Here is a 15,105-nt window from a genome sequence, read left to right on the forward strand (position 1 = left end):
CAAAAAGAAACGAAAGATGCTAAAAGGAATACCTGATCCAGCTCTTACTTTCGTCATTGTTTAAAAATATTTGTCCAAGATAACGGAGTCTCGTGCTGATAAAGTGTTATAAAATAAAGGCTATAAAGTAAATATACCAAAGACAAGTATATAGAAAGAGACTAATATATTATTCAACCTTCAACTTAAGAAAGATTTCATTGTATATATCATATTCTACAAGAAAATGCTTGATGGCCAAGTAACCAGGGAAATATTTTGGTGGCCAAGTAACTTGCAAAGCAAGTTACTTGATGGACATCCAATTAATATTTACAACAAATATTAATTTTTCCCTCCACAAAGTAAGTGCAAGTAGAAAACTTAATCAAACATCAGATAGGAACTTGTGAATATTACTGTTCGAACTTCAAACTGTGGCCCCTTGACCACCAGGTTTACTGCACTGGAGAGGCAACAAGCCTCCCTTGATGCATCAAGTATAAGTATTTTTTCCTTTAGCAATTCGAAAAGAATGTAAACACAAGCTAAGTATCAAAGAAATTACATAGCAAATTTGCAAGTCCCAAAAGGAAATGATAAAAGAGGAACAACTAAAAACGACAAACCAAGATTTAGCAAAGACTTTAAGTTGTAGATTTCTCCTCAAGTAGTGGAATTGTGTTTGAACTGTCAGCAACATTAACTTGATGCTCATTTTCTTCATTAAATCTATCAACACTATGAAGAAAGATACCTGCATGTACAAATAAATGAAACATGTAAACTTCTTGCTCAATCCGTAACTTCTACTTAATCACATTGGATAGATTGGCTCGAGGATTAAAATTTCAGGATCGGGTGTTTTCGTTGGAAAACTTGATCTGCTTTACCTACAACCCATATTCCAGAGGCCAGAAACAAAATCGATGTCAGGATTAAAGCAGTAACTCTCCAGTTATTAATGTGATCCTGAGAAAAAATAATACCAGGATTGTATCAAATGTTTGTCAAATACCATTGAATCAACTATATGATAACCATAATTAGTGCAAGAACAGCCCACCCATACTAGGTCATCCATTTCACTGACAGAAACCAATTTATAGTCAAGTTTAACCGACTATAGCAAATACTTGTCATCTTTTCTAGGTCACCAATCCACGTTGACTATGTATAGTTACTTGTAGTTGGCTTTTTAATGAATAATACTGCCAGTACACAAATATCAAATCTACTAATTTAATTATGCCTTGACAAGTGGTTCATTTTGCCATCCTATCATCTCTGCACTTACTTTTCTAATATCTAACCATTCATGCTTGTGAAAATGTTTCTCATCATTAAGCAAATGTAATGAGAACCTTCCTTCTTTCATATGTGAACCCTTTCCGTTTATCAAAACTAAGAATCATTTGGTGGACAATTTAGAAGGAAAGGAACTCTAGATGTTTTGAAGATACTATTAGTTCCCTACAAAGGATTAAGATGAATTGTATTCTGATGTTTTGTAACAGGTGTAAATCATAGTATACAGATGATCCAGCTTCTGTTATAGACATCCTAGGGTCCTTATGAGAAAATATAGGTCTTAGTGGGTTTGTCTCTAGTTTATACTTTTGGTTCGGATCCGCTGATGTAAACACTTCATTTTGGTTTCCAACACTGTTGATGATTTATACACTGCCTGTTACCCCGTGGAAAAACAAAACTAAAAACCATGTTGTCAACCCTGTTATATGATTTCTGTGCTTTAATAGGAGGGAAAAAGGATCATCCTATTGCGTTACAGGGAATACATATAGATAGGAGTTTGATTGACATTAGTTTGAGTACCTTTGCCACTCTGCGAATAGCAATGGGGAGATTATCTGATGAGTAATGGACTGAAGCAAGAGGCATTGTCAGAGCAGAAATAAGTCACCAAGTGAATTTGTGTACCTCTATCAGGGTTGGAAACATCAACTGGATTAGCGGGCTGAGATATAGGTCTATGTCATCTGGGTGGAAGTGGATTTGTATGCATAAAAGTTGATATCAGAACAAATATGGATAGGTAATTTAATGGGTTAGGAAAGACATATGAAGCGATCTCGAAAAAGGGTAACATCTTGTTGAAATCAAGTACCTATTTGTAGAGGAATCAAAGCATTTGGAACCATTTTGTAGACGAGAATACCCTAAAAAGACACATTTGACAGCTTTTTGTTGAAGTTTGTCTTTTCCATGGGTAAGATTCTGAACAAAACAAGTACAATCAAACACACGTGGAGGAAGTGGGAACAGAGGCTGATCTAGAAAGTGGTGGAAGTGCTAGCACATTCCGTGGGGGTGAGATAACCTCGCAGGAAAAAGCAGACCTCCTGGCGCTTGAGGGCTCGTGGAAGCTCCAATGGGTTTGGGATTTCTGGATTTTCTTCGCCAATGGATTTGGAGCTTCCCGATGGTGTTGGTTGAGCCACCAAAATGAACAACAGAGGATTTTAGACCCTCGCAGATCTGTTGCTTAATTTTGGTATTCTGCTTTTATAAGAAGAAGAATCAAAGGAGAAAGAGTAGGGATTCAAATCCTATCTCTAATACCATGTGAAATAAGAGGAGAATTAGAGGAATTTGCTAGATTATTCTCTTCAAACCATCACAAGGAGTTCAAAATAAGGAAAGAGAGTAAAGGATGCCAAGAGTTTATTCAAGGTTAGAACATGCTACCAGCAATTAAGGAATCCAACTGGTAGCTTTTCTAACTGGCTGTCGAAAACCATCTGAAAAAACAAAGCACCCCTGAAGGTGGATTGTTTCGTATGGTTGGTGGCACACGGAGCTTGCTTACTCAGGACAACCTTCAGAAAAGGGGGATCAATCATCTTTTCATTCACTGCACTTTCACCTCGCACGTCTGGCATATCATTCTGAATATTGGAGGGGTTTGCTGGGCAATACCTAGGACAACTACTGAGCTCCCAAATATTGGTACTTGAAAGGGATAGGGAAGGACAACAAAAAGATATCGAACAAAATGCCTGTTGCCATCTGGAAAGGAACACAAGAAAATTTTAGAGCAAAAGGAATCTATTATCAGCATTAAGAACAGATGCTTTTCTTTACTGTTTTATTGGTGCAACATGGCAATTGCAAATGATGCAGAGGCCATGATAGACTTTTTGAGCTCATTACGCATCCTGAAATTATGTAAAAGCTTTGCAGCAGTTTGCTGCTCTTTAATATAAAGCTTTTACCAATCAGGAAAAAAGGGAAAGAGAGTAAAGAAAATAATTATATTCCTACAAAATCTCTTTATTACCTGATTACAGGGATTTGGGAATCTTTCTATATTTAAATAATATCTACTTTTCCATATTTAACAACTTAATTAGAAAGAAAGAAAAAAAAAAAAAAAAAGAACTGCATCAACATAAGCTCTTACATATTTACTGCAAAACAAAACAACACAAACCTGGAGAACCCCCACAAGAGGAGAGGAAGGCACATCACCGAATATGTGAATTGAAACAGTGGACATAGCCATAGACAACGGTCTCAAACTTGGTTTGACGGAATGCAGACAGACATAATTTACTGGGCCCTGCAGTCATAGCGTACAATGTTAAAGAAGAAAGGAACTGGCTGATATAGTCATCAAATGTTAGATAAATACAATTAAACAATCATGTCAAAGTATGTTACCAATTTCAAAAAAAAAAAAAAATCACGTCAAATTAATTGGGACATGTCAGGTAACTTGTCAAAGCCAGTTACTGATTTCAGAAACTTCCAAGAGCAAGGAAAAACTTTAGTGACAATACCAATCATAGCGAAACAATTCTATAGTTCTGGATCGTTATTTTTGCCTCATAAAAAATTAGACTTCTGATCTCAGATGCAACATCTACTGACACTAGACGAGTCAAAGGAAAGGGGAAGGTATCCTCTTGCGAGAAAGCATGCTGCTGAGAAATAACCAACATTGAATTTGTTATTAAAAGGATATAGAAGTAGAGAACACAAATAATATGATCGGATAATAAATTACCTGTGTTGCAAATACAAGCAATTCTCCTATTGCAAAAAGAGCGATGAAGGCATACAAGCTCTTAAAACAAAAGGCCGCAAAGCAAAATATTGCTCCAAAAAATGTTGCCACTGAAAGAAGCTGCAACAAAGTACACTGACATCATTAGTGGCAGAGATTGGAATAATATCATGTCAATACACCCACGGAATAACCTGTAATACCACATCACTCAGCAAGGGCTGAAGAAGAGAGGTGTTCTCAACAAACTAGAAGTGTTAGAAAGGGTTGAAGAAGGTGGGAGACTAAATGAAGGACAAATAGAAGACAGGGGAGCCGCGATGATGGAACTTGAGGTGGTGGCCAAACTTGAAGAAATATCTTGGAGGTAAAGATCCAGATTCTGGTGGATCAAGGTGGGGGATAGAGAAAACCTAATTTTCCACAAAATTGTCAATGCAAATAGAAGGTACCACTTAATTGAGAAGCTGCAAGTAAATGAGGAGATGGTAGAGGACAACGAAATTATCAAGAGAGATTATTAATTACTACAGCAACCTGTACAATGAAGGCCTTGTTTCAAACTTAGTTGTCCCAAGATTAACTGAGGTGGATAAGGAGGAGCTCCAAAGGCCTTTCTCAGAGAAAGAGGTGGAAGAAATTATTCGAAGTTGTGAAGGAAAAAGGCTTCAGGGCCAGATGGTTTCAATATGACATTTTACAAGCACTACTGCACTACAGTAAAGGAAGATATTTTGGCTGCGGAGAACTTTTTCTATCAGAGTGGAAATTTTGAAAGAAGTTTTAATGCATCTTTCATTCATTAGTCCCTAAGAAAGCTGGGGCAGAGGAAATAAAGGACTTCAGACCAATAAGTCCGGTGGGGAATTTCTACAAAATCATTTCTAAACTACTGTCAGAAAGATTAAAGAAGGTAATGAATGTTCTGGTTGCAGACTCTCCGATGGCATTTATTAAAGGGAGGCAAATTACAGATGCGGTTTTGATTGCTATCGAGTGTCTTGACAGTAGGAGACAGGGAGAAATGGGTATATTGTGCAAGCTGGACACTGAAAAATCCTTTGATCATGTTAATTGGGCATAGTTGCTTAACCTGTTGAATGATGCGGGGTTCTGGAGAAAACTGGAGTAGAAAGATTAAAAGTTGCATCTCATCGGTCAGGTTCTTAGTGACTATTAATGGCGCCCCAGAAGGTTTTCTCCTTATATATAGGGGGTTGAGCGAGGGAGACCCTATTCCCCCTTCTTATTCATCCTAGCTACCGAGGGAGACCCTATTCCCCCTTCTTATTCATCCTAGCTACCGAAGGATTAAGCCACATGCTATGAAAAACAATGTCTTTACAGTTTATCAGGGGCTTCAGAGCAGGGGCACTGGAAAACAGCGGTGTGGAAATCTCTCATTTGCTCTACACAGATGATACACTTAAACTTTCAAAGGAATACAGTTGAGATATCTGAGAGTGATCTTAAAATTATTTAAGCAGTTTCTGGATACAGAGCTTGGGGGAGATTCTTGGTTGTCAAATCAGAGAGTTTCCCACAGAATATCTGGACATGCCTTTAGGTGCTAGATACAAGTCAAAGCAGGTGTGGAAAAAATTGAAGAGAGGTGCGAAATGAGACTTGCTCTATGGAAAAGACAATACGTTTCTCTGGGAGGTAGGGTGATTCATATCAACAGTGTCACCAACCTATCTTACTCCTTTTATTTCCTTTGCCGATGTAAGGATCTGGACAGGATGAGTAGAAACTTTCTGTGGGATGGCAACAAAGATGAGAAGACTTATCACGTGGTAAAATGGGATAGGGTGTTAATGGATATAGAGAAAAAGGTGTGGCTGGGTATTAGGAACCTGAAGTACATTACAGTAGGTTACCTATGAAATAGTTGTGGAGACATATAACAAAGAAACACGGAGCTTGTGGAGAAGAGTAATTACTGGAAGATATGGTGATCAAAATCTATGGTATACCGGTCCCATACACACTTCTCATGCTTTAGATTTATAGCAATATATATGTATCTTTAGGCCCACTATTGAAGCTTACACAACGTCAAGATTGGCAATGGCAGGAACACAAATTTTGGCATGATGCTTGGGCAGGATCCTCTCCATTAAGGAATAGGTATCATGATCTTTATGGATAAACAAACAATGCAGCTTGCTTTGTCTCACAATGCTGAAATGGAAGTTCCTGGTGCATAAGTTTTAGGGTAAATACCCAAAATGGCTCTTCTGTTAAAAGATTTAAAGTGTATACGTATAAATGCAGAAGACAGTAAGTGCTGGGTAAAGTAACTCACTTGAATGGTGAGCTATCCTATAAGACTGTTGACGATTCCATTTTAAAAAAAAAATGCAGAAGTTGAGATTGCATCATATGGACAACGCAGCAGAATGGACTATTTTATGTTGAATCATGCTATAAGACGAGCAACGATCTGTGTGACATCCCATCATTTTGGCATAGAAGCAGTTATGGAAATCAAAATCACCCTACAAAGCTAGTTGTTTTGTGTGGTTGGTCACTCATGAAGTTTGCCTCAGCCAGAGCAATCTACAGAGAAGGGGAATGTCAATTTGCAGTAGGTGCTTTGTGTGTAACAGAGAGGTGGAGAGCTGCAGCCATCTCTTTTTGCAACCAGATGTGGTCATTATTCTTCAACCTATTCAGGGTACATTTCATTATACCATACTTAGGTAAATAGCTATAAAACTGCTAGGCATTCAAACAGGGGCGGATCCACCCTTTAGGGTGGGGGTGGCATGGCACCCCCTCCATTAATAAATTTTTTATATACTTATGTTGTAATTTGCTTAAATTAGGTTAATTATTTGATCCTGCCACCCCCAATCGTAAATTAGACAAAGGTGCCACGGCTGGTAGATACAAGTTTGAATCTAAATTGAACATTTTTTTAGATACAAGTTTGAATCTAAATTGAACATTTTTTTTACTCCCGTTTTTCTTTGGGCTTTTTACTTCTTTTGTACCAGTAATTTCCTTTTCGGCCCTCCCAATTTTCTATTTATCTTTTTATTATTTATATTGTCTTTTCTCTTTTCTGTTATTTTATCTGTGATCTTTAGCGAGAACACACACAAAATTTCTTAAATTAAACATTTCTCTTAATCTCAAATTTGTGAGTATTTAAATCGAAAAACTTGGGTCTCAATGGAAATTTTGGATTGAGATCAAAATTCAATTTTTTTTTTATTTCTTTTGTTTATTACTCCCTCCGTCCATGTTTATTTGTCTATATTTGACTTGGGACACTCTTAATAAGCAATAGATAAAATGAGAAATGAATTGGAGTACTTATAATTTCAATTCAAATCACTTTACTACTTAAATTGTGATGGAAATTTCATAAGCACTGCTTAGAAAAAACATGAAATTTATGATTTATTTTTGAGAACTTGTAGTTTATCTAATTCTACATTAACTTATGGGGTGTATTTACCTATTGAAGAGTTTTTCTATTATTTTTCTTATTTTGATTGATGTAATTCCCTTATTGAAGATGTCATTTTACTTGTGCAAATTCATTTTTTAATATACATAAGAGATGCAAGTCCCTTGGTGAAAATGATGACTTTACTTCTGTTGTTAATGGGTGTTAATGAGTGTGATTCCTTGTTTAAGATGCTAATTATATTCGTTTCTTGATTTTTGAGATGTAATTTTCACATTTGCAAATAAAAAAAGCCTATTAAGTTGACCCGAATAAATTAAAAAGAGATGGACCCGACCCAAATACACGTTCCTAACAAGATGTACATTGAAGAAAATTGTGGCACCCGCCACCTTCAAATCCTAGATCCGCCTCTGCATTCAAAGGAATCAGTAAGCCATTGAAGAAGATTGGAATACAGTACCTGCTTGTGTATGTTGGGTTGTATGGAAGGAGGAAATGACAGATGTTTTGAAGGGAAAACAGACATCGTACAAAAGCTCAAATACAAATGTTTGTAGTTGTTGGATTTTTGGTGTAATCCTCAGGATGAACACAGCATGCTAGATTTTATAGATAATTTACAGGAACAGGTTTTTGTATATTGGAATCCTCCCCCTTTGTTTTTGTTTGTTATGAGGGATTCCTAGATAGTGTACTGCTTTTGCACTTTCTTTGTGCTAAGTTGGTTTGTTTTATAATATAATGCTTACTTACCTTTTCAAAAAAAAAGTATTACATTACTCAATACTATAAGAATTAGGACTCCTACTAGGAAAAGTCCTAGCAAATTAATCTCCTAGTTGGACACAGTTTCATGCCGGCCCCTTCCCAATTCTATATAAAGGATTCCTCACCATAACTTATTCACATCAAGTTGCCGAAGAAACCTTTAAGAGCAGCATCTCCATGACCCTTTTAGGTAAAATTCTTTATGTCTAGCATCTCCATGACCCTTTTAGGTAAAATTCTCTATATCTATTTCTTTAGCTATGACTTAGTGATCGACATTCTAACTCTTATTCAAGTTGTTTCATACCACAAGATATTTTTACTGTAATCATTGCTTCATATGTCGAGAAATTCTTACCAACTATCCACAATTCAAGCAGATAATTTTCTTAAAAATAACATTGAAACTCATGAGTTTTGACCAAACTAGGCATGTACAGTGCTTGGAGATTGTGTGAATGGCATGATATCTAGTTTGGTGTCCATGTATACATGGGGATGAGCGTATACATGGCTTGCAAGTTAAAGTTAAGTAAAGTTGAACCTCAAGCAATATTTTTCTTCTTTAAGATGTTGCATTGTGACATTCCAGCACCATAAATGTTTCCTAAGCATATATTGATTTATAGTATTTCAGGTTGAACATGATCATAATGGTTGCGTGTTGTGTGTTTCATTTTGGGAGGTGCAGGGGCAGACGCACCTTGTGTTAAGAGGTGTCATCCGACACCGCTTCGGCGGAAAAATTTACTTAATTTATATATAAATGATATGCAAAAGAAGCAAACAGCTGAAAAACAACGAAATGACCCCACTTGACAGCAAATGTCACTTGCTTCACTGGTAAAGCGCACCTAAGATCTTTGAGAGGTCGAGGGCTCAATCTCAGAAGGAACAGTGCTTTTAACATTTTTTAATCCTTTTTATGCTCTCGGCATATATTGAGAAACTAAACTAATGGACCAGCCGTCCAGTTCCCTTACTACTTTTTTTTTTTTTTTTTGTTCTTTCTAGTTGGATTTTTTTTTTTTTTTTTTTTAATTTCATTATTTTCTTTTCTTTGTTGAATCTATAAAATTATTTAAGGTTTATCTAAGTTGATATATATTTTATTTTTAATTCAATGAAGCGCTATTTTTATAAACCATCTTTCAACCTTTCAAAACTAACTTTAACATCTCAAAATTCATCTAGCTTAGAAGATTGAAAACAGCAATAAAGTGAAAGAGTTAATTAAAATTTATTAAAAGCTGATCCTGGAAAAGTCCTTGTCAAAAAAAAACCTGATCCTGGAAAAGATTAGCATTCAAAAACATCATCCAAATAACCATGATGCACTAAGAAAACCATAGCTTCAAAAAGGTACTTTTCAACTGCGAAATCACCATTTTTCTCAAAGAAAGTTGTTATGATCAATTACGTCGTTTTAATCCTCAATGATTTGTTGAGTATGATATGTTGGAGTATGGCGGACCCACGTGTAAGCTAGGGGGTCATGGGACCCTGTTAACTTTGGAAAAAATTCTGTATATGTGGGCACCCCGTTAAATAAAAGTGGGCAGGTGTGACCCTGGATCGATCCCAAATTACACTTTTTATTAGTTCTTTTTTTTTTTTCAATTTAATTGCCCCAACTGCAGCCATGATAAACATCCGTGTTTGCACCTATTATGCTTAGAAAACAAAAAGAGCAAATGAGAGACACGAGAATCGAACCTGCAACAGTTCAGATGCTTTGAACACCCTTGACCACTGACTTGTCACTCTCACTTGTTATAAGAGTATATTTGACCTGTATACTCATATTTCCAGCGAAGGGTGTTCAACCGATACGCCACACTCCCACCACTGCTTACACTACCAGTGACCAGTACGACACGGCACTATTCCTCAGTCGTCATCGAAAGTTTCGCCAGGCATCTATTTAAGATACCCGCCATCTTCAAATCCCGGGTTCGCCTCTGAGTGTAAAAAAGATGCAACCTTTTTTTTTTTGAAATTGCAATTTTATTTTTTTTTAATTGACAGAAGATGCAACCTTTTAACATGACGTCATTGCAGTGTTCTTATATTCACTTTTTAAAATGTGACACCACTTAGGAAAAATCCTGCGTATGCCACTGGGGAGGTGGATGAAGGATACTGAGTGAATGTTCGCATCAACCAGCTAAGAGCCTAAGAGCGTCACGCCAGAACCACACGTGCAACTGCAAGTTGTATCTTTACCATTTGACTATGGCCAGCACTGCAGTTCAAGAATTTGCTAGCAGTCCCAGCGTCAAGTACAATACTCCTCTACTGTAAGGTTAGTGTCATGATGTACACATGACGCGGGTCCATTTCTTAATGGAATCCTTCCCAGTTATATGCTCCTAGTTACATATGCATACAGTTTGTTCAGGCACCTGAGTGTATGTTTGACCAGCTAGTTTAGCCTGTGGCCACAGCACCAGTTTAGCATGCGGTTATGATTGCATTTTTGCTACCGCAGATCATGCATGTTTATAGTTTCTTCTTAGACTTATCCTAAAGTTTTTGGAACGGATCAATAAAGCTTTACTGGTCTAGATAACTCACCCTGGCTCATGTGTACATGCAGTGGCAAACATAGCACTAGAAGTATGGGCACACGTCTTCTCGATCAACAGCAGTGATGAGCTGCCACTATCATGGTGGAGGCCTTAGTAGTCTATCTTATTTTGCTTACAGTTTGAGTTGCGCCCCATTTTCAGTTGTACTCCTTATGTTACATGTGTCATATACTCTGTGGGTGGGTTTACTTTTGATGCATACTGTGTTCTGTCCCTAATGGACCAGCATGATGATATGATTAGGCCCAAAAGCTGAGTTTTAAACTTGTAAGTTTTTGTTTGTTATAACAGCAGCATGATAGTAGGGCCACCAGGAGTACATTTGTATGTTGTATGGAGGTACAGGACCGCCTAGAGTCCCACTGTTTGCCTTGATTGAGTTAACCATGAGTAATTCAGAGTTCGCTTGGTGGGTAGAATGCTCACAGGTGTCTGTCACGACCCTCCAGTTTTGGATCGTGACATAACTAACCTTTCTCTCTCATATAAGCCTCTTTTCTTTCTTTTCCACAAGACGGGTAATAGGCCAGACACATCAAGAAAGGACTACACAAGGTCCTCTTTCAAAAAGTGAGGTACTACCTTTTACTAGGCCTTAGACACCATTTTCAGGAAGGATTAAGACTCAAGAAGAATGAAACTGCATGCAGAAAATATCAAAACGAACTGATATGATCCTGGACGGCCCAGATAGCGTAAGAAAAATTATTTCTATTGACTTGAATTTATATACCATAGAGTGTAAGGTCTACGTACATCCTATCCTCCCCAGACCCCACTTGTGGGATTAGACTGGGTTTGTTGTTGTTGTATGTATATGGTATCTTGGAGGGCCAAAATGGGGCTAAGGAGCTATTTGGAGGTCAAAAGGTGGAGTTAGAATAGCTGGAGCAACATTTGAGATTGACATGACTTCACTTCATTAGAGAATAGTTCTCAATCAAAAACATGCAAACTAAACCAATATTTTAGATCTCGAAGTCTAGTTTTCAGAGGTTGAAATGGTTCGTCATTTCGACTCTCCTACACAAAGCTATGGCCATTCTATCAAAGTCGTGCGGTGCAGAAGACTCAAGCCTAGAGCAACGCTGATGCTCAGTGTGGTGCACTCAACACTGTTCCAGCGGGATTCTTTTGTTTGTTTTTGGTCCTTGACCCAACTTTGAGCCCTAGTACAAATAGGACCTCTGGACTCATTTTGCATTAGCATGGTTGCCAGTTTGTGACATATTTTGAGAATGATAAACACATTGTGAGGGTGGAATCTCTTTGTTTGAATTGTACTTGGGAATTACTTTCAAGCTTTGGTTCATGACAGTAATTCTTTTATTCTTGAAAAATTTTACAGCTTTGTTTCTTATCGTTCTTTGGGGTGATTGTTTTCATATATCAATTGTTAACATGGACGTTCAATAAGGGTCTGAGCTTCTTTTTGTTCTTTGATTCCTATCAAAATTTCTATCCTGTCATTTGCATTAATCAATTTGTTATCTACCATTCATCTTGCGTGTATCCTGAATCGTATCAGGAAAACTATACAAGACAAGGTTGATCTATTGAGTAACTGCAAAAAACGAGAGTGATCAAGCTCCTAAATATTTATATCTGAAAGCAGTTTGTGAGATTTAGATATTAAAAGAAAACCTTTGGAATGCTAGGAATCTACCTTAAAGGCATTGGATATCGTGGAAGTCATTAGATCCAGAACAAAACCTCCTGCTAAGGTTCCAACTATTCCACATACGATAGTAATACCTCCAAACATCAGATCTGCATTGTTCTGCAAAAGGAACCAATTGCAGATCAGCTAACTTTAACTTATGCTTTTTGGTTTTAATTTGTTTAAACGCAAGACTGATCCACAATAAGCTGAAACGAGTAACTAGTTCATGCAACAAAATCAATGTAACAAGGTGGGCAATTGACAAACTGAACTCATTAAAGTTGTAAATGGTAATTCCCAAGAATGACTAGCTCACAGAAAGATGTTATCTACAGAATTACATCTCTTTTGAGAATAATTATGAAGTGATGACTCTAAATGCTTACCATGTGGTATATGTAGTAACCAGCCTTTGGTCCCCAATACGAGTATGCACCAATGACAAAATTATATGCTATGTATCCTGCAAAACAACCATTCAAATAGAAGAATCAGAATCTAGCACTTAGTAATTGAAATATGCTATCTAGTTTAGTGCATTGAAATATGCTATCTAGTTTAGTGCATAGATGAGATCACAGCAAATTTAGGAAAAACTAATCTCTAGGCACATGTGTTGTGCATGTACTATCATGTCAATGAGTGAAAAACTTTATAAAGTCACATAAATATTATTGAAGAATGTGTTTGAGTTACAAAATAATAATTAAAGAAAGAATTGTAAGTTTTTTAAAATAATGAATGGTGATCCTATTTAGCCACAATTGTTTTTAGTTACCCATCAAAAAGAAAGAAGGGAAACTAACTTAAATAGTCGCCACCAAAAAATTATCCCGGAAATGTATAATATATGCATAAATAGTGTGTAATATATGTTATTGGCTAGCGGTTGTAGATATTTTCGGCCGAGCAGCCAAATGTGTAACTTCCCCCAAAAAGAATGTGATATTTTTAGTTTGAGTTTAATGCTCTTGGCCAGTATATATAGCTTTTTGAATTTGAGATAATTTTTCTTACAATTATTGTTTCAGACTGTTAGAATCCTAGTGAATATTCTAGAATATATGTAAATATAATAGGTAGCTTAATTTACTCCTATTGTAATCGGGTATTGATTTTCTTTCCTTTGTAGAACATGTAAACATAGTTATTTAAATTCCAATAGCTTTAGGGAATAATTAAGCAGAGTTCTCTTATTTTCTCTTCCACCTGACATGGTATTAGGGCCTGGTTAACGCCAGCAACACATAGGAAGAATAAAATTAAGCAACACATAGGAAGAAGAAAACTATGTCATCGTGCCAGTTTCCAGCAACTTTCACCACTGTCCGACATAACCTGTGTTTCTATAAGTGATGTGATTAAACCAATACCACTACAGGGACCAGGACACCCCTGCGACCAAAACCCAGCTAGCTCCGCTACAAACGGACACCCCCGTGCCCTCACGTGCCGCCCAGAATGGTGTAACTTTCGTCGAGATCTGCTCATGCGCCAGCACATGACCCCTATTCAGGCAGCTTCACGGCAGTTTCTTTTTCAGATAGACTTGCCCCCTAATTCCAAGACCACCCATCCAGGTTTCACCAGATTCCAACCACTTCCTGGCGAGGCAGTCGACTTCTGACGAACTTCTTAACTGTTTTCGACGAGATCTGCTCTGTCCCAGACTTCGGATTATTATTTTTCTGGTAATTGTATCTTACCATTGATTTGAGGTTATTCCAACTTATTTGAAAAAAAAAAAAAACTGTCACACAGATTATATTTTTTTTGGTTCTAAAACCATGGTTTCCTGCAATTTGAACCATTCTTTTGACGACAATTCGAATCATTCTATCACTGCTGAACCCTGGATAGGTAGTACAACCTACTTATCCTTCAATACAATTATGACGTAACTGACAAGGTTTTCAGGATCACTTAATTAAACAGGCTACGGATATAAATGAAAAGGATAGGAAAAAATGGGAGAACATTGATACTCAATTGTGTAGTCTATTGTGGAAATCTATTGATTCGAAATTGATGTCGTTGCTTCGACCATTCCAGACTCGCTTCTTAGTTTGGGAAAAGGCTCGTGGGCAATACACAAATGACATCTCCCGCTTTTACAATGTAATTTCTTGGTTGACTAATCTTAAGAAGCAGGATTTGGATATGTCTACCTATCTAGGACAGGTTCAGGCAGTCATGGAAAAATATAATGAGTTGATGCCCGCTACTACGAGTGTTGGAAAACCATTGGAGCAACGTTAGAAGATGTTTTTAGTTGTTACACTTGCTGGACTTCCATCTGATCTTGACTCGGTGGATGACCAAATTTTAGCCAACCCGCTGATCCTGTTGTGGATGACTTGTTAGTTCGATTATAACGGCTGGCTGCACCACCTATGTACATCTGCAGACTCTTTTGTTCTAGCATCTCAGACGAATCGACATGGAGGACGCTCTGGGAAACCTTGGTCAAGGTGTAGCTATTGTAACAAATTGGGCCGTACCTGTGATGTGTGCTGCTCTTTACAAGATAAATCAAGAAATGCTCATGCTGCAAACTGAATCGACTGGTAACCCAACCAATCAAATATTCTCTTTAACCGAGGTAGAATACAGTAACTTTCGCGAGTAAGCCCTCCACCAGTAGCTTCTG

The 15,105-nt window shown here is 37.3% G+C and overlaps 1 protein-coding gene across 4 annotated transcripts in view; it reads right to left on the reverse strand.

Annotated features, from left to right (window-relative positions):
• Positions 1-357: 357 nt before the first annotated feature.
• LOC132045980 (probable sphingolipid transporter spinster homolog 2) overlaps positions 358-15,105 on the reverse strand; it is a 32,679-nt gene continuing 17,931 nt past the window's right edge. For 2 of the 4 annotated variants that reach the window (XM_059436541.1, XM_059436543.1), the window contains exons 11-15: positions 12,842-12,918; positions 12,459-12,572; positions 4,010-4,129; positions 3,434-3,562; positions 358-736 (exon numbers count right to left, since the gene is read on the reverse strand). In XM_059436541.1, the coding sequence (XP_059292524.1) occupies positions 476-736; positions 3,434-3,562; positions 4,010-4,129; positions 12,459-12,572; positions 12,842-12,918 (701 nt within the window). In that variant the 3' untranslated portion in view covers positions 358-475. Of the gene's footprint in view, positions 737-872; positions 952-2,688; positions 3,010-3,433; positions 3,563-4,009; positions 4,130-12,458; positions 12,573-12,841; positions 12,919-15,105 lie in introns of those variants that run through there. The other 2 variants (XM_059436542.1, XR_009412577.1) reach the window with 2 other exon arrangements.

This window comes from Lycium ferocissimum, unplaced genomic scaffold (genome assembly GCF_029784015.1).
Source record: "Lycium ferocissimum isolate CSIRO_LF1 unplaced genomic scaffold, AGI_CSIRO_Lferr_CH_V1 ctg8879, whole genome shotgun sequence".
Classification (NCBI taxonomy): domain Eukaryota; kingdom Viridiplantae; phylum Streptophyta; class Magnoliopsida; order Solanales; family Solanaceae; genus Lycium; species Lycium ferocissimum.